The 24517-nt window shown below is 49.4% G+C and overlaps 1 protein-coding gene across 5 annotated transcripts in view; it reads right to left on the bottom strand.

Annotated features, from left to right (window-relative positions):
- Nucleotides 1–4113: 4113 nt before the first annotated feature.
- LOC103720047 (Pseudouridine synthase family protein) overlaps nt 4114–24517 on the bottom strand; it is a 32757-nt gene continuing 12353 nt past the window's right edge. The window contains exon 7 of one of the 5 annotated variants that reach the window (XM_089928146.1): nt 4114–4423. In XM_089928146.1, coding sequence (XP_089784272.1) covers nt 4226–4423 — 198 coding nt within the window. In that variant the 3' untranslated portion in view covers nt 4114–4225. Of the gene's footprint in view, nt 4424–10407; nt 10595–24517 lie in introns of those variants that run through there. The other 4 variants (XM_088713416.2, XM_088713414.2, XM_088713415.2 and 1 more) reach the window with 4 other exon arrangements.

Genomic DNA, 24517 nt, shown 5'->3' with positions numbered 1-24517 from the left:
CAATTTTTTCCTTGAATCTTATCACAATAAAATAAAAATCTTGTTCCAAGCTCAACAAATTTTCTACTTAATAAATAAATAAAAATTAAAGATCATCACGGTGTTTTTCAAAAAAAAATGGCTAGTCTACAAAATTTTTGAGTACCATACGGTGTTTTTTGAATATCCAGAATATATCCCATAGAAGAAATCTCCCACAGCTTGGAGCAAGAAGATCAACCATCATAGTTTATCAATTCTATATGAAAATTAATTGGGAGATACAACTAATACTATTAGCCCTTTGTACAAATCCCTAGTCGCCATATTAATCTAGTTTAGTATCAGACAGGTGATTGATAGCAGTAATCATATTATAAACATCTAGACTCCATCCTAGTGGCAGAGCTGCGCGTGGCGTGGGAGGGTCTCGTATATGTCAGAGTATATTTAGGAACTCAGCGGATATTCTTGGAGAGTGATTCTGCCACAGTGATTGAGTGGATCAGGAGTGGACGTGCTAGGCCAGATCAGGAGTGAGGGATGTTGGCCATCTTCTGGACAGTTTTGACTTTTTCTGGATCGTACATGTATTTCGGAAGGCGAACAGTGCGATGAACTGGGTCGCCTCCTTAGTAGCTTATCATTCTGGGGCTTTCCTATGGGATAGGCACTGGCTCCATCCCTCAGGGTCTCGATCGTGTTTTGCATTCTGATTCATCGTGGCGTATTCATATCCATATGTAGTGAGACGCCAGTTTACCCAAAAAAAAGAAAAAGAAAAAAGGAAGCACATAAAGGAATCCAAGACCCAAGAGTACGTTCATTTTTTTAATGGGGCATGCTTTAGCTATATATATATATATATATGTATGTATGTATGTTCACATCATTCGCATACAGCATCAGGAATAACCCTCCTGAACTTATTTCGCACTTCGCTGCCACGACGAAGCAGGCCGGCGAGCCGCGCTTTAGGCCCTGTTTGGGGGAGCTTTTGGAGGGCCAGAAAGCACTTTCTGGCCCTCCAAAAGTACTTTTAGATGAAAAACTGTGTTTGGTAAATTTTTCAAAAAGCTGTTTCAGCTTTTGCGGAAAGCTGAAAACAGCTTTTGGGAGGAAGCTCCAATTTGGAGCTTTTGGGAGGAAGCTGTTTCAGCTTTTTCGGAGAGCTATATTTTTAACAAAAATGCTCATATTAAAATAACATAATTACATAGTTTATCCCTGTATAAACCTAAAAATCTGCTAGAGCCAAGAACCCAAGCCGTCAGACTCCCTTCCGTAAGAAAAAGTATTTTTCTTTTCAATTTTTGTATGCATCTCTTGAACCACATTTTAGAAGAAAAAAATTTTAATCCTTTTCCATACCTTCCAAAATCAATCTATTGTTTTTTTTTATCATCAACCTCGCGGCCCACGCTGAGGTCCTCCTCGAGCATGGACCATGAAGAAGAGCCCCTGGACCGCGAAAAATTATTTTATGGAAAATTATTATGAAAAATTATTTTATACTAATAATTATAATATTTTATACCTTTATTTTTGTATTATACTATAAATATAATATCATATTATATTATATCATAATACATTAATATGTTATGTTAAATAATTTAATATTATGTTATATTATGGAAAATTAATTTATACTAATAATTATAATATTTTATACCTTTATTTTTGTATTATACTATAAATATAATATCATATTATATTATATCATAATACATTAATATGTTATGTTAAATAATTTAATATTATGTTATATTATGGAAAATTAATTTATACTAATAATTATAATATTTTATATCTTTATTATTGTATTATACTATAAATATTGTATTATATTACATTACATTATAATACATTAATATGTTATTTTAAATAATTTAATATTATGGTATATTATGGAAAATTATTTTATAATATTAATTATAATATTTTATACCTTTATTTTTGTATTAAACTATGAATATAATATCATATTATATTATATCATAATACATTAATATGTTATGTTAAATAATTTAATATTATGTTATATTATGAAAAATTAATTTATACTAATAATTATAATATTTTATACCTTTATTATTGTATTATACTATAAATATTGTATTATATTACATTACATTATAATACATTAATATGTTATTTTAAATAATTTAATATTATGTTATATTATGGAAAATTAATTTATAATATTAATTATAATATTTTATACCTTTATTATTGTATTATACTATAAATATTGTATTATATTACATTACATTATAATACATTAATATGTTATTTTAAATAATTTAATATTATGTTATATTATGAGAAATTAATTTATACTAATAATTATAATATTTTATACTTTTATTATTGTATTATATTATAAATATAATATATATTACATTATATCATAATACATTAATATGTTATGTTAAATAATTTAATATTATGTTATATTACCAAATATTAATTTACTCTAATAATTATATTACTATTATGCTATATTAACATAATATTATTTTATATTACAATAATATTATACTATATCGTATATTTATGTATTAATTTATGTTATGTTTTATTATGTTGTGTTGTATAATACTATGCAATGTCCTTTATGGTAATTTTGTCATATAAAAGTATTTTCTCAGTTTGTTTACCAAACATAAAACACAGTACCACAGCACTTTACGAATGTAGTTACCAAACAGCAAACAGCTTTTTATAACAGCTCTACTTCAGACAGCTCTACTTCCAACAGCTCTACTTCCAACAGCTCCCCCAAACAGGGCCTTAGTGCCCCTCGAGTGCCATTGGCCCCGCACGGCGGCCATGTGTGGCGCTTCAACTACCCCAGCCCGCCCCGACGAGACACGTGGCCTGGACCCGCGACTAGTCCAACGTCATTTGCAATGCCGCTCGGTACTTTAGAACCCCCAAGGTGAGCTTTCGACGAATGCCCCCCTAGGGCAGTAGAAGGTGCTGCCGCTGCCGCCGGGAGCCCCTGCCTTTCCAAGCTAGCACGCCTGCCGGCCCGTGGCGAATGCACCGGGCTCTTGAGCGCAGACGAAGTCGGTGTCGTGCCCCTCGCGCGCCATCGGCCACGGGCGGTGGCCGTGCGTAGCGCGTCGGCTTCCTTGGCCCATCCGGACGAGCAGCATGCACAACCTGTGCATGACAGGCGGCCTTCCTCGAGGTGCCCGACCCACGATGTACATCGGCCTTTCCCTCCCTTCTGCCGGTGATGCGCTCCTGTTCTTAACCGGACGGGTTGTGCCTCCCGTCCTGTGCATATCAGGCGGCCTTTAGCGGGGTGCTAGACGCCCGACCCGTGTGCACGAGACGAGCATCCGGGCTGACCCGTTTGCAATTCTCCTCAGTACTTTAAAATCCCCGGGGTGGGTTTTAGGTGGACGCCCCGCTGGGGTGGTAGGAGGCTGCTGTCGCGCCCCCGGATTTTAGGTGAGTGTTGTATTTGTGCCTACAAGACAAGGTGCGTCCACACAATTCGCAGATGATAAAAAAATCGGCACGGGGCACACATTAAGCATGCCTCAAGAAAAAACTCCTTAAATATGAAAGAAGCATGTGCATATCAGATAGAAACAAAATGGTAAAGAGGTGTCTCGAACATTATTAGAAGCATCATTGGAAGATAAGAGGGGGAAACACAACATCAGCCCATTGCTAGAAAGGCATGAGAAACACATGCGAAATGCATAAGAAAGAAGGTGGAAACTACCAAGAAACTGGTACCCAGTGGTACCCAAGTGTTACACAAGTCTCAAGAAAATTATTGAAAATCACAGTTTATATGTTTATTAAGTCGAAAAGATTTCTGGACCAATCCGCATCTCAATTCTCCATGTTGTAATTTTTTTCTTCGATAATGCAAACAAGAAGAACAGCAAATATATTGTTGTTCTGACTGGTAATCAGCTCTGCAATTTCATCGTTGTCATAAAAATTGAACTAAAAATAGTGTACTGTAAATGAATTATGAAAAAAAAATTTGAGAAAAATCACTTAGGATCTGTTTGTTTGGATGGTTGGGCTGAAAATTCCATAGAATTTGTGGGTTAAGCCAGTACAACCAGTAAAGCCATATGATTATAGGCTGGGCTCGGCCTATATTCATAAATACCTATGAATAGCTTTGGAATGAGCTGACTTGAATTCTATAGGGAGAAGAAAAAGACTTGCTGCTACAGAATTGCATAAGATAAGTTGTTACAGAATTTCTTCAGCTCTCGAAGAACAACAGCTCTACCATGGCATCCGGATGCTTTGGGGAAGACCAAGCATTGGCTTTAGCTGAACCAAGAACCTTCAATACCCAATCAAATGCAAAAATTGGCTCGCCTAGGCGAAGAAATTGGCTTTTATTCCTTGCGTCAAATTCAATTCTGGAATCAACTCGAAAGATGAAGGGTCCAACAATCTGCAATGTGGATGAATAATACTTACAAGATAAGCAAACTTATAATGCAAACAGGAAAAGACGACTTATGATTTGTCTTGAAAGAGAAAGTGAAGCATGCATTAGGAATTTGTAAAATTACATCATCTTGCTAACTTTAAGTTGAAATAGCAACCACATCCGGTGCGAGGGGACACTATGCGTAGGATGACCCACAAATTGAAGCTCACTAAGTGGGGGTTGCGGTGATGGAACCAAAAGGTTGTAGATGACATTTTTAGACGCCTGAACAAGGTGGAAGCGTCTATTGGTGACCTTCAGAAGAGAGAGGATAGTAGTAGAGTTTTGTCGGAGGAGGAGCTAGCAGATCTTCTGAGGAAGCTGGCTTCGCACCATTCTCTTTTGTGGCAGCAGGAAGTATCTAGTGGCAGAAGTCTAGAGTGCAGTGAATCAGGAAGGGGGATAGGAACACCATATTCTTCCGCCAATCTACCATCATCAAGAGATAGAGGAACTTGGTCCGGTCCTTAAGAGATGATAATAGGCAAAGAGTGGAGGAGGAAAGCAAGATCAGATAGGTGATGTTTGATTTCTTTAGATCCAAGAAGATCAAGGGTCGCAATCGGGATGTGGCCTTCCAATTTCCGCCCCTAGATACAAGGGTTGGGGAGGTAGAGAACGTCGGCCTCATTGAGAATGTCTCAGAGATCGAGGTGCGGGGGGCTTTTTGGGCCTTGGTGGAGGATAAAGCCCTGGGATCGGATCGGTTTCCTTATTCTTTTTTAGAAGATACTGGAGCATCATTCGGAGGGAGGTGGTAGAGATAGTCGAGCTCTTCTTCAATATGACCATGATGTCGAATGGCTGGAAGGAGACCTTCATTACCCTGATTTTGAAGCGCCAGAATGTGACAAAGCCTAGCCACTTAAAATTAATCAGCCTATGCGCTATCCTCCATAAGGTAGTGGCGAAGATCATAGTAGGTAGGATAAAGCCGGTGCTACCTAGACCAATTAGTCTGGAGTAGGAAGCCTTTGTGGAGGGTTAGAGCATTACAAATAATGTTCTAATTATGCAAGACCTAATGTTCGATCTGCAGCATACCTCATGTCGACGGAGTCTCATGGTAGTAAAGCTCGACATGGAGAGAGTTTACGACACAGTCCGCTAAGATTTTCTCTGGTATGCCTTTGAGATCTTCGACTTTCACGAGATGTGAATTAGCTGGATTATGGGCTATGTGCGGGTTCCTTCCTTCTTCAACCTTATTAACGGCTCGCCGACATTGTTTTTCCTCACCACGATCGGACTGCGTCAATGTTGTTCTTTGTTCCCTTATCTATTCATTATTTGGGCTAACGTGTTATCCCGAGCCTTGCAAGCGGCATGTCAGGACCAAGCATTGGATGCCTACATGCCTGCCTTGGGGGTCAGACCAATCTCCCACTTGCTTTTTGCAGATGATTGCCTTTTGTTGGCTTGGGCAGTCATGAGGAACGCGGTGGTTCTCAGATGTATTCTGGAGAATTACTAAAAGGCCTCAAGTTAGAAAGTGCATCTACTTAAGTCAACCATTTGTTTCAGCCCAAAGATCAAGATGCGGGTGAAGCAGGCCATTAGGGAGCTCCTTGGAATAAGGGAGTAGGAGGGACCGTGAAGCTACTTAGGTGTTCCTATTACTAAAAGAAGACTCTAGACGATGAAGTGCCTCGGTGTGTGTAGCGCATCCAAGAGCGCCTGGAGGGTTGAAGATTCTTTTTCTTATCCATGATGGGTAAGTCGACCCTCGTGAGATCGGTTCTGAGCTCCATACTAGTCTACATCATATCTAATCTATCGTGCTGAGGTCCGTGTTGTCGAGGATTGAGCAAATACTTTGTAGCTTCCTATGGGGTTCATATGGTGGTAGGCATGGTATGCACTTGATCGCCTAGGGAGTGGTCTGCTAACGGGTATAAGAGGGAGGGCTTGGTGTCCAGTCTCTGCTGAGGAGGAGCGAGGCACTAGTTGTCAGGCATGCTGCGAGGTTGGTTCTGGAGCCCTAGTGCTTGTGGAATTTAGTGATGAGGGCTAGGTACGGCCTATAGACACTGACAGGAAGATTCGAAGTACATGGAGGAGCTCTTTTATGTGGAGGGAGATCTATGCGCACGCTCCAAGAGTATTGGCTAACACCATATGGCTTATTAGGGATAAGCGAAGTGTGGACATGATGGGTGACCCCTAGATGGATGACCTCCTGCTAGGGCTCTGGCTAACCACATTTAATGTTGAGGCTATGGGAGGATTGTGAGTCTGCGATTTTCTCTGCCCCGATGGGAGAAGGTGGGACTCTAGCCAAATTGGTCATCTCCTTGGTGAACACTGGCAAAGAGAGTGCAATCGGTGGTGGTTCCAGGGCATGACGCTTCAGATGTGAGGGTCTCGAGCACTTCTTGCAGCCTGAGGGTCAGTGTGAGGGATCTCTATGACCTCTTTAGTAGTGAGCAAATCTAGAATCGAGACTATGCCTAGATTTGAAGGTTTGGTCTTCACCCAAGAGTTGCTTTGTTCTTATAGAAAGTGACCTGGGGACGTCTCCCGTCTAGGATCGACCTAAGCAAGCACGGGTTGAGTATCCCACCAACTTGCCTCAAGTGTGGGATGGAAGAGTCCGTGGGCACACGTCCTCTTTCAGTGTGACTGAGCAGTGTGGGTGTGGAGACTTTCTGATATTCCACCAGAGGTACCCCACAAGACGACTTTGGTTGGCTATTTCCTCTAGGTGTTAGGGAGGTGGTCGGGTGTGCCTCACTCCCGTCATGGGGCAATTATGGCTACATATATTGTCCATCACATTTGGTTGGCCAAAAATTTTTGGATCTTTGGGGAGAGCAGTCTGATGCCTAGGCTTGTTTTAGACAAGGTGCGTATGCAGGCCGTGGAAATCATCCATGCAGGTCTATCTAGAGAGCCTATGACAGCTCAAGGCACCTTAGACTCTACCTCTGCTCTTATAGCATCTCGAACGGTGTATATCACTTAAAAGCCCCCCCTCCGAGCTTTCTCAAGGTTAATTTCGATGAATGTATATTGGATGGCGGCAGGAGGGTGGTACGGGCTTTGTAATTAGAGGCCCAAACTCTAGAGTGATGGCAGCTAGATAAAGTCTAATTTTTGATATCTTGGTACTGGGGGCGGAGCTAAGGGCAACCTGGGCTGAAGTTAGTTATGCTCGGCGTGTGTTGAGGGTTAGCACCATCCTATTAGAGGGTGACTCGGCCACAATGGTTCGGTTGGATCCGGGGACACCCTAGAAAGGTAGAGGGCCACTACACCCTGCTTCGGGACATCGGGGGTATGGCTGGCGGTGGCATCACCTTCGGGGCAAGGCATGTCTAAGGAAGACGAATGGAGTTGCGGACTGAGTGGCTTTCTTCATGGCAGATCACTCGAGTGAGGTTCTTTGGACCTGTGAGGCGGAGTTGCCTCTGGCGCTTCGAGACCTGCTATATTTTGACTTTTTTGGATGTATTCATAACATATCTATGTAAGTCATCTATTATAGCAAAAAAAAACATGGACAAGTATGGTCAATCGACACAAATCATAATGATAGGTGTGATTTTTTTTCCCATAATTTTGCTCCCACTCTTAGCTAGTACATTTTTTCTACACTCGCCTCACCCAGACCGCAACTCAACTAATGAACAGATATTTATTTTTAATGAAAAAGAATTATAAGTAGAATACTTTAGAATAATTTTCATTATATAATGAGAATGATAGCTGCAACCTAACAATTACATTATTCATGTGAACAATGTAATATCATAGATTGTGGGAAGTTTTCCTTCTCTATTCTAGATTGGATGGCTGATACTGTAATCTAAGACTGCCAAGGGGCTATTTACATGTTCGCTTCCCCCAAGGACCAGCGCACTGCTTTCCCTTGACCTCCCTATTGATCTGGAAAGATTTATACCTCATATATAAAATCCTGTTCGAATCTTATTTCCAAAATAAACACTCTTGCCCAAGGATGATTACAAGTTTGGCAGGCTAGGCTACCAATCCATCATAGAAGGAAAGCTTTTTGACTTCTCCTAATTGTCCTAATATTGGAGTTGTAATTGCAAATAACTAGCTCTTTGATAGAAATAATTAAGCAATTCAAGTACTTCTATTATATTTATTTAACAATGTAGCATATACAAATGACATAAATGATTGTCCATGAGTAATGTCTACAAGGAAGAGAGCAAGTTAAACCCCTAAATTCTTGGTCAACTCAATCCCTACCAAAATGAAGACTTTCGGCAGATATGATCATAAAAGGTTAGTCGAAGATATGGAATTTTCACTTGGGAGCTTTCTTAGGCAAAGGAGAAGTTCCTGCTTGAATTTATAATTGATAGCAGATTGCAATGAATACAATTATGAGGGAAAAGACAGTGATCATTTATTAGGCAAAGATAGTGACTAAATTGCAAGTTGAGATATGATAAAAGGTGCAGTTTTGTTAACACACTCACCATGCCATGTCGTCTGATGCTTCATGAACTCAAGGTGGGATTGAGCTCAAACATTTCAATCTGACTTCAATTTGGGCTTACGCTTAACTAGGATTGAGATCCAACTTGAACTTGACCTGACCTAACCGAGTCCAACCTGACCCAACCTAATAAATAAATAAATACATAAATTATATCTATGTTTCCATTGAAAATACTTGTCTTCTTTATAAATGCACCCAAATAAGATCCCAATAACTCCAATGCTAACCTAACCCTGGGGAGGGATTTGTGTCAGGCACTAAGAGGGCCATCCCTAACCCTGGAGAGGGATTTGTATAAAGTGACCACTCCAAAGGAGATATTGCTGCCACCTACATATCCTTTAAATGCACTTCCAATTCCTACAGCTTAATTCTATGATTTAAGTTTTATCTCCTTTGTCTTTGGACACAAGGCATATCAAAGCCTGGGTGGTTTTGTTGGAGAGCTTAGCACAATGGAATAAGCAATTGACATGATGATCTGGGGGTACCCATTCTCATTACCTTCATGAGGCTGATCTTAAGCATAAAGAATAACTTTTGTTCAGAGCAAAGTTGGTAAAAAAAACCCTATCAAGGCTTCGCCACGACCTGCAAAATTAGCCAAATTATCGAGACAAGTGTATGATGAATGAAGTGGTACACCGCCCTGTGGTGCACAAGGTGTAGAATATCAATTATTCTGACTCCGACCCTACCCTAAACCAATCCAGACTTGCAGACCTATGGATGATCGTCTTTCATTTAGATAGTGAGAAGTTTTTTTAATAATAAGTCAAGTCAAGAATAATAATCGAACTGGAGGAGCTTGCCGGGACGGCTTGGTTATAAGCAAGCTACCGGGTATGGGTCCAAAGCTAAGAACATAAAACATTTCAAGCCAACAGTCCTCAGATCTTGTAAAAGTGAAACTTTTATATCCTTCAAGAGAGTAATTGATTTAGGAATAACTTTTATGAACTCAATGTGTAGGTAAACCCAGCTTCGAGCTCGTTAGTTTACCTGGTATATATCTTATTGAACCCAATTTGGATAGAAACTGATGATTTGCTTTGAAGGTATGAACAACATGAAAATATACCACTTCAACAAAGAACAATGGAAACTTAGCTTATCTAGTGAATTTATCAATAGCCCTGCAGCCGCACTCGTTTGCAAAAAAGAAGAGGCTTTGGGTTCAAAACTTGAGAGGTGTTATTCCCTCCCTATTATTTGGAACTGCATAATTCGACCAAGTGAGTATTCCCTCCCTTCTACAAAATACACAAACAAAAGAATGAACAAATGAAACAAAAAATTCATCATCTGATAGCTTAAGCTGCTTTCCTAATACAAGGATGGTTCACAAGTGTTCTTTATCTTCTATGATCTACCAACAATCCAAGAAAAAGCTTGGCATCCCATTTCACTTGTACGATATCGAGCTGCCACGGTAACACCAACGAATTTTCCAAAATAATTGCCCGCCTGGGAGTATTCAGTGTCCCAAGTGATTTTGTTTTGACTGCAACCTTAATCATCCTTTACAGAACTTACATGAGCTAAATTTTGGCAGTTCATACCTTACCAGGTCTTGAATAATACTGCCAATATAATAAGGAAGCTATTGTAGTGTGACTAATGCTCCAACAATGCATGCTTTTCGGCCCCAGCACCTGCAAGCCTAATTCATCAGCATCAGTAGTGACCTCTTAATTTGGTCAGCCCCTCCACCCTAGAGATACTACAAAAAAATTGATCTTTTCCGGCGCTTATTAGAGCCAATACCGATGCTTATAAGCATCGATAATTTTGGCGCCGACGCTTTTGAAAGCATCGCAAAAGCGTCAGTAGGAGGGAAATGAAAATTTTTTTTGCCGACGCTTTTTGAAAGCATTGGCAAAAATGGAAACTTTACCGACGCTTATAAGCATCTGGCTATCTTGGCTTCTGTCAACGCTTATCGGCATCAGCCTCTACCTACCGAGCAACCTCATATATACTACACTCTTTCAAGAATTAAGAGTCTGTTGTCTATGAAGAAGTATGATCTGATTTGAAAATTCAAGCCTGGAAATATGTTTGTTTTACAAACTCCATTAATGAGATGCTGCAACAAAAGAATATATAATCGGATCTTGGTGCAAATTATAATAAATTACATATAATCTCATCAATGATGTTTCATTTACAAATTACAATAAACTGTAAAAAATTTCCTAAACGCATTTGGGGTTCCATTTATAAATTACAAATTACATCCCCATCCCCATCCCCATCCCCATCCCCATCCCCATCTGGGGTTCAATGATGTTTTATTTACAAATTACCAAAAATTTCCTAACCCCACCCCTAGCCACAAACGTAATATAGACCGATGCTTACCAACATAATCTCATCTGAGGATGTTTCTTTTCTCCCCTACTTTTACTGACAAAAGAAGCGAAAACTAGAAGCGAAAATTCTATAGTTGAGCATCTCCTTGTACCTCACGATGGAGTCCAACCACTGAAACTCGAGTTGCTGCCGGAACTAGTTGATGAAGTCGTCGGCGCAGGAGTCCACCTCCCCTCCCGCCACCCAGTCCTCTGCCTTCACCTCCTACCACCCGGTCCTCCACCTTCGCCTCCCACCGCCTGCATCGTCCGCCTCCTCCGCCTTCGCGGCGAGCTTCACCAGCACCTCCCCCACTGTCGGGCGTGCGTCCGTCTGGATGAACTAGTGGTGCTCCTCTCCGGCAGGATCGGCCTCCAGGGCATGGATCGCCTCCGCGGCCTTGGAGACGGCGGGATCCAAGGCTAGGGTTTCCATCCTCCCCACCTCTCTCTCTCTCTCTCTCTCTCTCTCTCTCTCTCTCTCTGTGTGTGTGTGTGTGTGTGTGTGTGTGTGAGCGAGCGGCTAGGTTTCTCTGAGGGGAGATTGGGCTTTTATAACGAGATTGGCAGTAGTGTCGTGGGGAGTCCGACGACGCTTTTAAGCATAGTCTAGCCCCACACGCTTTCCTCTGCTTTGCCTCGAACGACGCTTTTAAAAGCGTCGTTAACACTTTTCTTTTTTTCTTCTTTTCTTTTTCCTCTGACGACACTTAAAAGCGTCGTTTTACCGTTTGCTTTCAACAACGACCCAGTTTAGTGTCGTCTTAGTTTTATTTCTGCCAACACGACTTAGAAGCATTGGCAAATTTTGGCACTGGAGATCTTCTGTTGCTTTCTCAGAAAATACCGAAGCTAGTGGACTTAGTGCTTTGAAACTTTTTTGTTTTTGTTCCTTTTTCTTTTCTCTAGAAGATTGCAAGATGAAAGTTTCACACGCTGGTAATAGGAAAACCAATGCGAAATTCGAGTTACTGGAACACTTGTTTATCAACTTCTAAGATAAGGTAGGGGAACCTTCTCACTTCGCAGGCAAAAAAGCATGGCTGCCAACCCACCTACTCCAAATATCTCCGGCTTCAGCAAATGCAACTTAAATTGGAGGACTACCCTAACAGCTGCTTAAGCAATACAGAACTTCCCCAAATATATGATAAGAAATTAAGCATATCAAAATAATATAGATGCTATAGTAAAATACAGGGTGAGAAGGTCTACAGAGGTTTTAAAGATCGTTTAATATGATCAGGTTTTCATATATAATGTATTAAAATACAAATTAAAAGATCGTTTAATATGAGAAGGTCTACTGGCATCCGAAGTCTGATCTGAATGTTGAAGGCTGCTCCTACTCTCTGATCCTCTTCTGCTCTCTCTCTAACACAGAGTGGCTGTATTTTGTATATTTAATGTATTCGGTGTCTGGGTCTTAAGCAAGTGGATTCCCATGAACACAGCTAGACAACAGAACATGAATAACTAGACAAAATAGATCTTAAGATCCGAGTTTCAGGACAATCTCTAAATAAGCAGTTTTTTAATATTATTTTTGCCCCTTAAAAATGGAAAACTCCTAGGTACCACAAGAGAGCATCTGAATAAGATCAAACTTATGTTTGGAATTTCTAGGGAACAAAAGAAAACATATTGGAACCTTGAGTAAGAAGCTGGGAGGAATACTATAACATAATATTCTTCTAGATTACATGTGTACAAGTTAAGCCTTTGGACATTAAGCAAAAGGAAAAAGGCAAAAGACATTAATGCCAAAGGCAACAATTCACGTCCCGCAGGTACCAGCACATCCTACAGGTACTGCACCCCTTCTGATGAGTATTTGGGTGCCTCCAGAACACTCGTTCGCTCATGAACTAGGACATCGCTGCCACCCTGATTGGAACTGTTTGGGACAAACTAGGACACAAGTCAGGCTGTCCAATATTGGCTAGGATAGCTGGAACCGACACAAAAAAGAAGGGAGGAAAAAAAGAGAGCCCACTAGACTCTCTTTAGACGACTCTTGTTTGGGCACAGGAGAGAGGAAAACCGAGAAAGAGAGGAAGGGGATCAAAGGAGAGAAGAAAGAAGAGGAAGAATTTAAACTCCATCACCAACTCAAAAACCCAATTAGGGACCTTAAAACATATAAAAGATAAACAAAAAAAAAAAACAAATGGTGTCCCAGTACTTTGTTGGGATGCCAACCTTCCAGAGTATTGGATGCAAGGTTCGCCGTACCGGTACCGAACCCCGTACCGGTGCCGCACTAGCATAAGCGTACCGAATGTCGGTACGGTACGATACGCGGTACGTCAGGCGTACCGACACTGGCGTACCGATACCGGTATCCATCGGTACGGATACGGTACGCCCGGTACCGACCTGTACCGATCGGTACAGCATACCATGATTGGATGGGAGTGTCCTGATACCATGCTGACCTAGGACCAAACTGAGATGGGTACTGTTGCTGGTGGTCCAAACCGAGAACGATTGGCACAGCGGTGTGAACGGGGTTCCGTTTGGGTTGCCTTAGTTGGTGTTGATTGCGCTCCACTTTCCACCGGGAAACCTGCAAGCAAGCCTCGCACCACCACTGGGGTAGTGGGGGCCCTCCGACGATCAAGTCAGAGGAGATTGGAGGAGAAGGAAAGATAATAGTAGCAAGTAGGAGAATGCTCTGGAAGTTCTTGCTTACCCCCCTTCTCCCCCCAGCCGCATATATACCAGGCTGGGGGGTCTTTCAGGGGGGTTCGTCATCGTGGGGCACGATGGAGCTGCCACTGACACGGCCGTTACAGGGCGTCGTGGGGCAGCGCTGGGTACGGCCGTGACAGGGCGTAGTGGAGCTCCGCCTTGTACGGCCGTTACAGGGGATCGTGGAGCAGCGCCAGATACAACCGTTGCAGGGAGTAGTGGAGCAGGAGGCTGCGGCGTGCCTCTGGGGAATAGCCTGTCGTTGTCGAGAGATGTCCGACTCGGGGTCGGGCTGCGGAGACGAAGATGTCCGACTCGGGGTCGGATTGCTGGATCAAGGGGCTGCCGACTCGGGGTCGGGCTGCGGAGGCGAAGATGTCCGACTCGGGGTCGGATTGCTGGATCAAGGGGCAGCCGACTCGGGGTCGGGCTGCGGAGCCGAAGATGTCCGACTCGGGGTCGGATTGCTGGATCAAGGGGCTGCCGTAGTCTTCCTGGGCGCGCGTGCCGGTCACGTGGGGCATGGTGGCTAAGTTCCCCCGTAACAGTAGCCCCCCACTTCCGAGCCTGGAACCAGAAGGGGAACGGGTGAAGGGAGTGATGCTTCGTGATTGCCGCCATCCCTCGGAGAGGCGCGCGCGCTTCGAGCTCCCCGCCTTCTTTATGGCGTATGGCGGTTGTTGCTGACCTGGCAGTCTGAGGATTTCGGCGGACATCACTCCTTAGTGGCGTCGATTCGCCTTTGGGGCGCGAGCGACCCTTCGGCAGCCAGGCGTCCTCTGGCGTCACCGAGGCGTCACCCACCTTTCCGCCTATTTAACCGGGGGCCCTCCTCCGTCCGCCTCTCTCTTTACAGACATCTCCGAGTTTCTCCTTTGCGCTGCCGCCATTGCCGTCGGACTGTTCGCTTGCTCCTTTGACGCTCTCGGAGCCGTTCTTCCTTTTCTTCCGGTGAGTTGCCCCATTCTTCAATTTAAGGCTCTCCATACTTTCTCCTTTTGTATTAGGGTACTCCAGTCGTTCCGGTCCTTTCCCCCTTCTTGACCCTGTCCTGACCGTAGATTCACTGGCCATTAGGGATGGGCGAAGTGAGAGCAGACCGCATTAAGTCGGAGCTGGTCGCTGAAGACCTAGATAGGTTCGTGGCTCGATACCACCTTCCCGAGGCCTGCAATGTTACGCTCCCGGGGCCTGAGGAGAGGATGTCCCATTCTCCTCCAGGGAAGGTCGCCATCAATGAGGGCATTCTTCAGGCTGGGTTTCGCTTTCCCCCCTCGGACTTAGTCGTTCAGGTGCTTCGGGGTTTAAGAGTGGCGCCGACGCAACTGGTGCCGAACTCATGGCGCGCCCTGACGGCCTTCCAGGTTCTCTGCCGCATGCACGAGGTTCCCGCCACCCTGAATGTCTTTTGGGAATGCTACGGCCTGAGCGGCCACCCCCAGGACAAAGGGTGGTGGTGCTTTGCGGCGCGGCGAGGGTGCGGCCTCGTCAAGGAGGCTCCTTCCTCCATTCACGGCTGGAAGGAGCGTTTCTTTTTCGTTGACGCAGATCCATCTTGGGGAATCAGGGCTACCTGGGAGACGCCGATGAAGTCCCCGATTGGCCTATCGAGGTTGTCGAGGGAGGAATCCGATGGCGTCGCCGTCTTGAAGGGGTTGGTTGCCGAGGGCCGGCTCCCCTCGGTGGCTTGCCTTATTTCCGAGGATACCTTGGTGAACGTTGGTCTGAGCTCGGTCCCCACTGACCGTGAGCCCGCCACCATTTCTTTTTTAGCTCTTTTCTCCTCTTTCGTCTCGTTCTTTCCTTCAGTTTCTCAACCTCCGACCACCTCGTCCTTTTTGCAGAGATCGACGACGTCATGCGGTCGGACAAGGCAACGGCTGTTGGTAGGACGTCCCTACTGGAAGCAGTCCGGAGGAAGAAACGAGCTCCTCCGAGCGGGGCCCCACCGGCGAAGAAGTCCCGCCGGCAGGCGACTCCGACACCGACAGACGGGTCCGGACCCACCGATCAGGGGGACGCCGCGGGCGAAGACCGGGAGTTGACGCTGTATCAGCCCTCCGATGCCGAGACTACCGTTTCTCCGGAGGCATCACCCGGGCGCGGCCGAGATGGACGGGTCGGACGTGATCGGTCCCCAGCCCAGCCTTTGACTCGGTCGGCTCCGGATGATACGAGGAGGGACGCGCCGAGGCCCCGGCCGAGCGGGACCCTGTCAATTCCAGGGGCGGTCCCCGCCCCGAGCATGGTCAGCATGACTCTTCCCCAAGCGATGGGTAAGGATAAGGCTACAGAACCACCGTCCGACTCCGGGGAGAAGTCGGGGTCGGCCTTCACTTTCGCCGGCGCCCGAAACCTCATCGAGACGGTACTGCTGGAGAAGGACCGCAGGCAGGTCCGGAAGATGAGGGTCCCTGACGTTGGGGCTGCCAGCTGCGTCTATCTCATGTCGGTGAGTGTTTTTTCGGTCGCTTTCATCATTTATAGGCTCTGTTGATCCCCGCCTGACGCCCTCGTTTTTCCTATCTCTTAGCTCGCCCAGTACATGATCCGCCTGGAGGAGTGCTACGAGGAACAGGCGAGGCTTCTGGCGAGGGCCGAGAGCCAACTGAAGGCAGTAGAGGAGGGAGGTCAGGCTGCGGCGGGGAGGACGACCAGGGACCTCGAGATGAGGCTCCGGGTGGCCGAAGAGCGGGCACTCGGCTTCGTCACCCTCGAGAAGCAACTGTTGGAGGCTCAGGAGCAACTCAAGGTTGCCTCGGGTCTCGAGGGCGAGATCAAGAAGGCGGAGGAGCGGGCCGAGAAGCAGTCCCGAAAGGCTGCCGACTACCGGGAGAGGTGGGAGAAGGCCCAGCGGTCAGCCGACAACGCCCGCAACCGAACCCGGTCTCTTGAAGCCAAGCTGGGCGAATTGGAGTCGGCCTTGGAGAAGTCCCGCGCGAGCGACCAGGAGCTTCATTCGCGCCTGGAGGAGGCTGAGGCTGCTCGCATTGCTGCCGAGGCGAAGCACAAGGAGGCTCAGGCTGATCTGCTGAGGGTCTCCTCCGAGGCGGACGACCGGATTGTGGCGAAGGTCTTGGAGGCGAAGGCTCAGATTATGGAGCGGGCAGAGGCGGCGCTGGCCGAGAAGAGTGCGGAGATCGGGCGTCAGGCGGTACAGGCTTATCGTCAGTCCGCCAAGTTCACCCGTGATATGTCGGAGGCGGTACAGGCCTATCGTCAGTCTGACGAGTTCGTCCGTGACATGTCGGACGCGGGGTCCGACTCCTTTGTCTTAGGCTTCGAGGAAGGCCTGGCAAGGGTGTCGGCTAAGTACCCCGAAATTGACCTGAGTGGGATCTCCCTTCTCGACTCCCCTCCGGCGCCATTGCCTGCTGCTTCTCCAACCGTCTCCCTACCCCCTGCGGACGTGGCCGGCGTTCCCGACCCGGGGGTTCCTCCAAGCTGACCTTCTGTACTTTCGTTCTTTTCTTTGTGTGTTGGCGTTTTGCCAAGTTGTATGGGTCTCGGCCCTGAAACAATGAAAGTTAATGCAAATAGAGTTTCTTCATTTCACTTCCGTCCTTCTTCTTTTTAACTCTTGGTAGCGTCTCGCTGACTCCCGACTCTTGAAATTCTTCTGGCGCTAGGCCGGGTATCGGAGGGTTAGGCCTCAGGGAACTCTTCCGGCGCTAAGCCAGGCATCCGAGGGTTAGGCCTCAGGAACTTCTTCCGGCGCTAAGCCAGGCATCCGAGGGTTAGGCCTCAGGAACTTCTTCCGGCGCTAAGCCAGGCATCCGAGGGTTAGGCCTCAGGAAATTCTTCCGGCGCTAAGCCAGGCATCCGAGGGTTAGGCCTCAGGAAATTCCGCTCGTTGGTCGGCCAAGGCTGGCGCAAGCCGAGGCGACCGGTCGGGGCTTCAGGCTAGTCTGCTCCCGGGATGATCATCGGGTTAGCCTGGCATCCGAGGGCCGAGCCTCGAGAGATTCCGCTCGTTGGTCGGCCAAGGCTGGCGCAAGCCGAGGCGATCGGTCGGGGCTTCAGGCTAGTCTGCTCCCGGGATGACCATCGGGTTAGCCTGGCATCCGAGGGTTGTCAGGCCTCAGGAAATTCCGCTCGTTGGTCGGCCAAGGCTGGCGCAAGCCGAGGCGACCGGTCGGGGCTTCAGGCTAGTCTGCTCCCGGGATGATCATCGGGTTAGCCTGGCATCCGAGGGCCGAGCCTCGGAAAATTCCGCTCGTTGGTCGGCCAAGGCTGGCGCAAGCCGAGGCGACCGGTCGGGGCTTCAGGCTAGTCTGCTCCCGGGATGATCATCGGGTTAGCCTGGCATCCGAGGGCCGAGCCTCGGAAAATTCCGCTCGTTGGTCGGCCAAGGCTGGCGCAAGCCGAGGCGACCGGTCGGGGCTTCAGGCTAGTCTGCTCCCGGGATGACCATCGGGTTAGCCTGGCATCCGAGGGCCGAGCCTCGGGAAATTCCGCTCGTTGGTCGGCCAAGGCTGGCGCAAGCCGAGGCGACCGGTCGGGGCTTCAGGCTAGTCTGCTCCCGGGATGACCATCGGGTTAGCCTGGCATCCGAGGGCCGAGCCTCGGAAAATTCCGCTCGTTGGTCGGCCAAGGCTGGCGCAAGCCGAGGCGACCGGTCGGGGCTTCAGACTAGTCTGCTCCCGGGATGATCATCGGGTTAGCCTGGCATCCGAGGGCCGAGCCTCGGAAAATTCCGCTCGTTGGTCGGCCAAGGCTGGCGCAAGCCGAGGCGACCGGTCGGGGCTTCAGGCTAGTCTGCTCCCGGGATGATCATCGGGTTAGCCTGGCATCCGAGGGCCGAGCCTCGGGAAATTCCGCTCGTTGGTCGGCCAAGGCTGGCGCAAGCCGAGGCGACCGGTCGGGGCTTCAGGCTAGTCTGCTCCCGGGATGATCATCGGGTTAGCCTGGCATCCGAGGGCCGAGCCTCGGGAAATTCCGCTCGCTGGTCGTGCGCCTGTCGCTTGCCGCCCGACGGGATTTCTCCGTGGCCAGCTGCGATCGTGTTTCTCCTCCTCTCCAAGCGTCGCCTGGGGAACACCAGATGGGCATTAAATGCTAATTGAGGGGTTACCTGGAAAATCGGATCGCCAGTTGCTGCTTGCGAGGAGTGTCAGTTAAGCGGCCGCGATACGCGCGTTCTTCGAGGCGGATGCGGCCTGGGCGCGAGCGGAGATATGTGGACCTAGGGGTACAGGGCACCCGGAGTGTCCTGCACAAAGAATGCGATTAAGGAGAATAACGCTTAGGAAATCGCGGGAAGATACGCCTCGAGAGCCGGATCGGCTCCGGATTCAATGCGCCCGCATTTATTGGAGCCACCCGCAGCGGAACGACCGGGGGGCCGCAGTTTGGCTATAAATATAGGTGCAGGTGCGATGGAGCCTGCCAAGCCGGAGCTGTTCAGGTTGCCATGGATCGTGGGCCTCCTCTCCGGCGCATGGTTGAGAGACCCCTATCGAAGGAACGGGAGGCGCGCCCTTCGCGACTTCCGCCAACTAGCCGTTTCATCTGGGATCAACAAGGAGGTTCTCCCCGGCGGAACTCCGCTCTAGGCGTTTCATCCGGGATCACGTCTCCCCTCCTTGAAGTTCGGCCTCCCGATTGAGCTCCGCACCAGGCGCTTGATCCGGGACCGCGCCTCCATATGCTCTTCTCCCTTGTATTCCTTCTCTCCCCTAACACTGGGGAGGACCGGAATATCCTTTGGAGGTGGCGTTTCCCTGGAGGCAGCGGGAGCTTCGTCTGCGGCGGCTCCTCGTCTTTTTCGTGAGGCGTGGATGGCGCCTCTGGGTAGGAGCAGTGTGGACTTCTCCTTCGTCCACTTCTTCATCCGCGCCGGCTCTTCGTCTTCTTCGTGAGACGCCGATGGCGCCTCCGGTTGGAAGCACCCACTTCCGGCGGGATTGCAGCCGCTTCGGATGGAGGTTTCGGGATCCCAGATCTTCAGCTCTCGGAGTCTCCACCTCTTCTTTACTTTCTTTACACCTTAATTCCCCTCTGGGAACTCCTTGTAATCACACGAGCACGCCATTGTAACCAGAAATTATTGAAATGAAAAGTGTTATACATTTTTGAACTGTCTTTCTGGCATTGTCGTTCTACTGGTAATACATCCGCAGGTTAGCAGAATTCCAGCTCCTTGGAATTTCTCGACCATCTAGGGCCTCCAACTGGTAGGAGCCAGGTCGGTTTACCCAGCGAACCCTATACGGGCCTTCCCAATTTGGCGCTAGCTTCCCACCTTCCGCAGGTTGAGATGCTTTAGCTCGCCTTAGCACCAGATCTCCGATTCTGAAAAGCTTCGGTCGGACCTTGGAGTTGTAATATCGGGCCACCCTCCGCTGATACATCGCCATCCGAACCTGCGCCATTTCCCTCGCTTCTTCCAAGAGATCCAGGTTCCCTCGGAGTTGCTCCGAATTGGCCTCGGGTCGGTGCGCGGCCACCCGAGGTGAGGGGAGTCCGAGCTCCACGGGGACAACGGCTTCCGTGCCATAGGTTAGGCTGAAAGGCGTCTCCCCGGTAGGGGTCCGATGCGTGGTCCGATACGCCCAAAGGACATTCTCGAGTTCTTCGACCCAAGCTTGCCCCGTCCGACCGATTCGCGCTTTGATTCCTCGGAGGATTGTCCGATTTGTGACCTCGGCCTCGCCGTTGGTTTGGGGATGCGACACAGATGTGAACCGATGCTCGATCCCGAACTCCTCGCAGAAGTCACGGAAATGCTTGTTGTCGAACTGTCGGCCATTATCCGAGATGAGGACGCGAGGTACCCCAAATCGGACAATGATGTTCTTCTTCACGAACTTCCGGACTTGCGCCTCCGTGATAGTGGCCAGCGGCTCTGCCTCCACCCACTTGGTGAAGTAGTCGATTGCAACAATCAAAAATTTCCGCTGAGCTGAAGCGACGGGGAATGGTCCGAGGATATCCATTCCCCACTGGGCGAAGGGCCAGGGTGCAGTGATTGGTGCCAAAGGGACAGAAGGGACTCTCTGGACGTTGGCGTGGCGCTGGCAGGCGTCGCATTTCCGTACATGATCCTTTGAGTCCTCCAACAAGGTAGGCCAATAATAGCCTTGCCTCATGATCTTGTGCGCCAAGGACCTAGCCCCCAAGTGTGATCCGCAAACGCCTTCGTGGACTTCGCCGAGGACGTAGGCCGCTTCCGAGGGGCGGAGGCACTTTAAGAGGGGGGCGGTGAACGAGGTCCGATACAGCCTCCCTTCATAGAGTACGTAGTGGGCGGACTTCATAACAAGTCGCCGAGCTTGATCTTCGTCTTCAGGGAGGATCCCTTCGGCGAGGTAGGCGACAAGCGGGTCCATCCAAGACGGCTCCGGATCAATCGCCATCACCGCTCCAGCCTCGCCGATGCTCGGGGCATCCAGGGTCTCCAGGTAGATCGCCCTCGACAAGTTGTGCGCGTCTGCGCTCACTAAGCGGGACAACCTGTCGGCCCTGGCATTTTCACTTCTTGGGACCTGCTGGATGTCGACACTGCCGAGGTCGGGAATGAGTGCTTGCACCTTCCGGACGTAATTCTGCATGGTCGGGTTCCGGGCTTCGAACTCCCCACGGACCTGCCCGACCACCAGCTGGGAGTCGGTGAAGACCTTCAGGCGCCGGATGCCGAGCTCCTTGGTGAGTTTGAGTCCCGTGACTAGGGCCTCGTACTCCGCCTCGTTGTTGGTCACTGGAAATCCGAACCTCAAGGCATACTCGGCTATCACTCCATCTGGACTGGTAAGGACCAGCCCGGCCCCTCCACCTTCGGGGTTCGACGACCCATCGATGTGAAGCGTCCAAATCGGGAGGTCGAGGCTGGGTGTTTCCGGCGACCTAGGTTCCGCCTCCTGCACCGTGCACTCAGCGAGGAAATCCGCGAGCGCCTGGGCCTTGATGGCGGGTCGGGGCTGGTAGCGGATGTCGAACTCACCAAGTTCTACTGCCCACTTCACCAGCCGTCCCGCATTCTCAGGATTGCTGAGGATCTGCCGCAGCGGTTGATCGGTCAAGAGGGTGACAGAATGGGCCTGGAAATAGGGGCGAAGCCTCCTGGTCGCGGTCAGCAGCGCGAAGGCGATCTTTTCAGCCTTCGTATACCGCGTCTCGGCATCCCGTAGGACCCGGCTGATGTAGTACACAGGCTTCTGGAGCTTTGCCTCTTTCCGAACCAGTACCGCACTGACTGCGGTTGGGGAGACCGCCAGATAGAGGTAGAGCATCTCCCCTTCTTGCGGCTTGGACAGCAGGGGAGGAGACGCCAAGTATTCCTTGAGCTGGTCGAATGCTGCTTGACATTCGGCCGTCCAGAGGAAGTCTTTCGGGCGTTTCAACACCTTGAAGAAAGGTTGGCAGCGTTCGGCCGATTTTGCCACAAATCGTCCGAGCGCGGCGACCCTCCCAGCGAGCTCCTGAACCTACTTCACTTTGGTCGGAGGGGACATATCTTGGATGGCCTTGATTTTGTCCGGGTTGGCTTCGATCCCCCGCTGGTTGACAATGAAACCGAGGAACCTCCCGGCCGAAGCGCCAAAGGCGCACTTCGCTGGGTTCAGCTTTATGTGAAACTTCCGCAAGGTGGCGAAAGTCTCCTCCAGATCCGCGATGTGCTGGTCTGCATGGCGGCTCTTCACCAGCATATCGTCCACGTACACCTCCATGTTCCAGCCGATTTGCTCTTTGAAGATTTTGTTGACGAGGCGCTGGTAAGTGGCGCCAGCATTCTTCAGACCGAAGGGCATTACCTTGTAACAGTACAGCCCCCGGTCTGTTATAAAGGCAGTTTTCTCCTCGTCCTGTGGAGCCATCATTATCTGGTTGTAGCCGGAGAAGGCGTCCATGAAAGACAGCAGCTGATATCCGGAAGTCGCGTCGACCAGTTGGTCTATCCGCGAAAGCGGAAAGCTATCCTTGGGGCATGCCTTGTTCAGGTCGGTGTAGTCGACGCACATCCTCCACTTTCCGCTCGCCTTCCGGACAAGTACGACATTTGCCAGCCATTCAGGGTAGCTGACCTCCCTTATGAATCCTGCCTCCAAGAGTTTGTCTACCTCCTGGTCGACCACTCGGATCCGATCCGGGGCACAGTGTCTCTTCTTCTGTTTTACCGGTCGGTGGGTCGGGTCGACGTTGAGGGCGTGAGAAATGACCTCCGGGTCGATCCCAGGTACATCGGCCGCCGACCAGGCAAACACATCGACATTGGCTCGGAGGAATTCCACCAGCCGGGCCCGAGCTCCCAGGTCGAGATTGGCGCCGACCCGGATCGTCCTGTCCGGGCGACCTTCCTCGAGGGGAACTTCGATCACACCCTCGGCCGGCTCCCCGTGCCGCAAGGCCACCTCGTCTCTGGCGTCGAGGGACTCGACGCTTAAGGCTTCTACGGGCTTCTTCCCTTTGAGAGTTGCTAGGAAACATTGCCTTGCGGTCGGTTGGTCACCTCGGACCTCTCCAATCCCGGCCGCCGTGGGGAACCGCATGAGCAAGTGGTACGTGGAGACCACCGCGCGAAGGGCGTTCAGTCCGGGTCGTCCGAGGATAGCGTTGTAGGCCGAGGGAACACGGACGACCAAGAATCCGACCCGCACCGTGGCTTCTGCGGGTGCAACGCCCGCAGTCACAGGCAGCTCAACGACACCTTCGGCCAAGATAGCGTCACCAGTGAATCCTATGAGGGGGGTGGATGTTTTGTGCAACAATTGTCTGGACAAGCTCATCTTTTGGAAGGCCTCGTAAAACAAAATATCAGCTGAGCTTCCACTATCCACAAGAACACGCCTTACATCATAGTTTGCCATAGTGAGGGAGATCACCATGGCGTCATCGTGGGGGGTCTGAACCCCCTTTACATCTTCATTACAAAAAGTGATTACATTACCGACCCTCTGCCTCTTTGCGACGGCTGCCCCTGACGCTTCAGTCGAGCCCTCTGCGTTCCTCTCGGGCCGTGAGCAGCCCCCAGTGATAGTGTGGATCACGCCCGCGACGGGTCGATTCTGCTCCCGAGGCTCCTGAGGGGCCGGATCGGCCGGACGCGGGTCTGTGGGGGGACGTCGGTCGTTCACATATCGACCGAGACGCCCTCGGCGGATGAGAGCCTCGATCTCGTCCCGAAGCTGGAAGCAGTCTTCGGTGTCGTGGCCGTGGTCCCGGTGGTACTCACAGTACGCCCGAGAGGGCCTCCTCCCAGGAATCTTCTTCATCTGTCTCGGGACCGGGAGGTCCTCCCGCCCCTTGATTTCCATGAGGATCTGGGCCCGGGGAGTCAGGAGAGGAGTGTACCGGTTGAAACGTCGGGGAGGAGAACGAGGGCGTAGGGCGCCGTGGTTCCTCGCCGGCGACAGGCTTCTGTGCCGACGTTGAGGCGTCGGGCTCCTCCTCTAGCGTGCCTCTTTTCGCCTTTTCTTCCCGAACTTTGGAGGGATCTCGGCGGCCTCCTTGCTCCGGTGGGCGGCCGCCTCCTCGGCGTCCGCATACTGGTTCGCCCGGGACAACAGCTCCGGGAAGCTCCGCGGCAGGCGT

Source organism: Phoenix dactylifera, chromosome 17 (genome assembly GCF_051530095.1).
Source record: "Phoenix dactylifera cultivar Ajwa chromosome 17, Ajwa_hap1_PhDact_Kaust_v1.1, whole genome shotgun sequence".
Taxonomy (NCBI): Eukaryota; Viridiplantae; Streptophyta; class Magnoliopsida; order Arecales; family Arecaceae; genus Phoenix; species Phoenix dactylifera.
The sequence above is the reverse complement of the archived record's forward strand: the minus strand, read 5'-3'. Positions and strand labels throughout refer to the sequence as shown.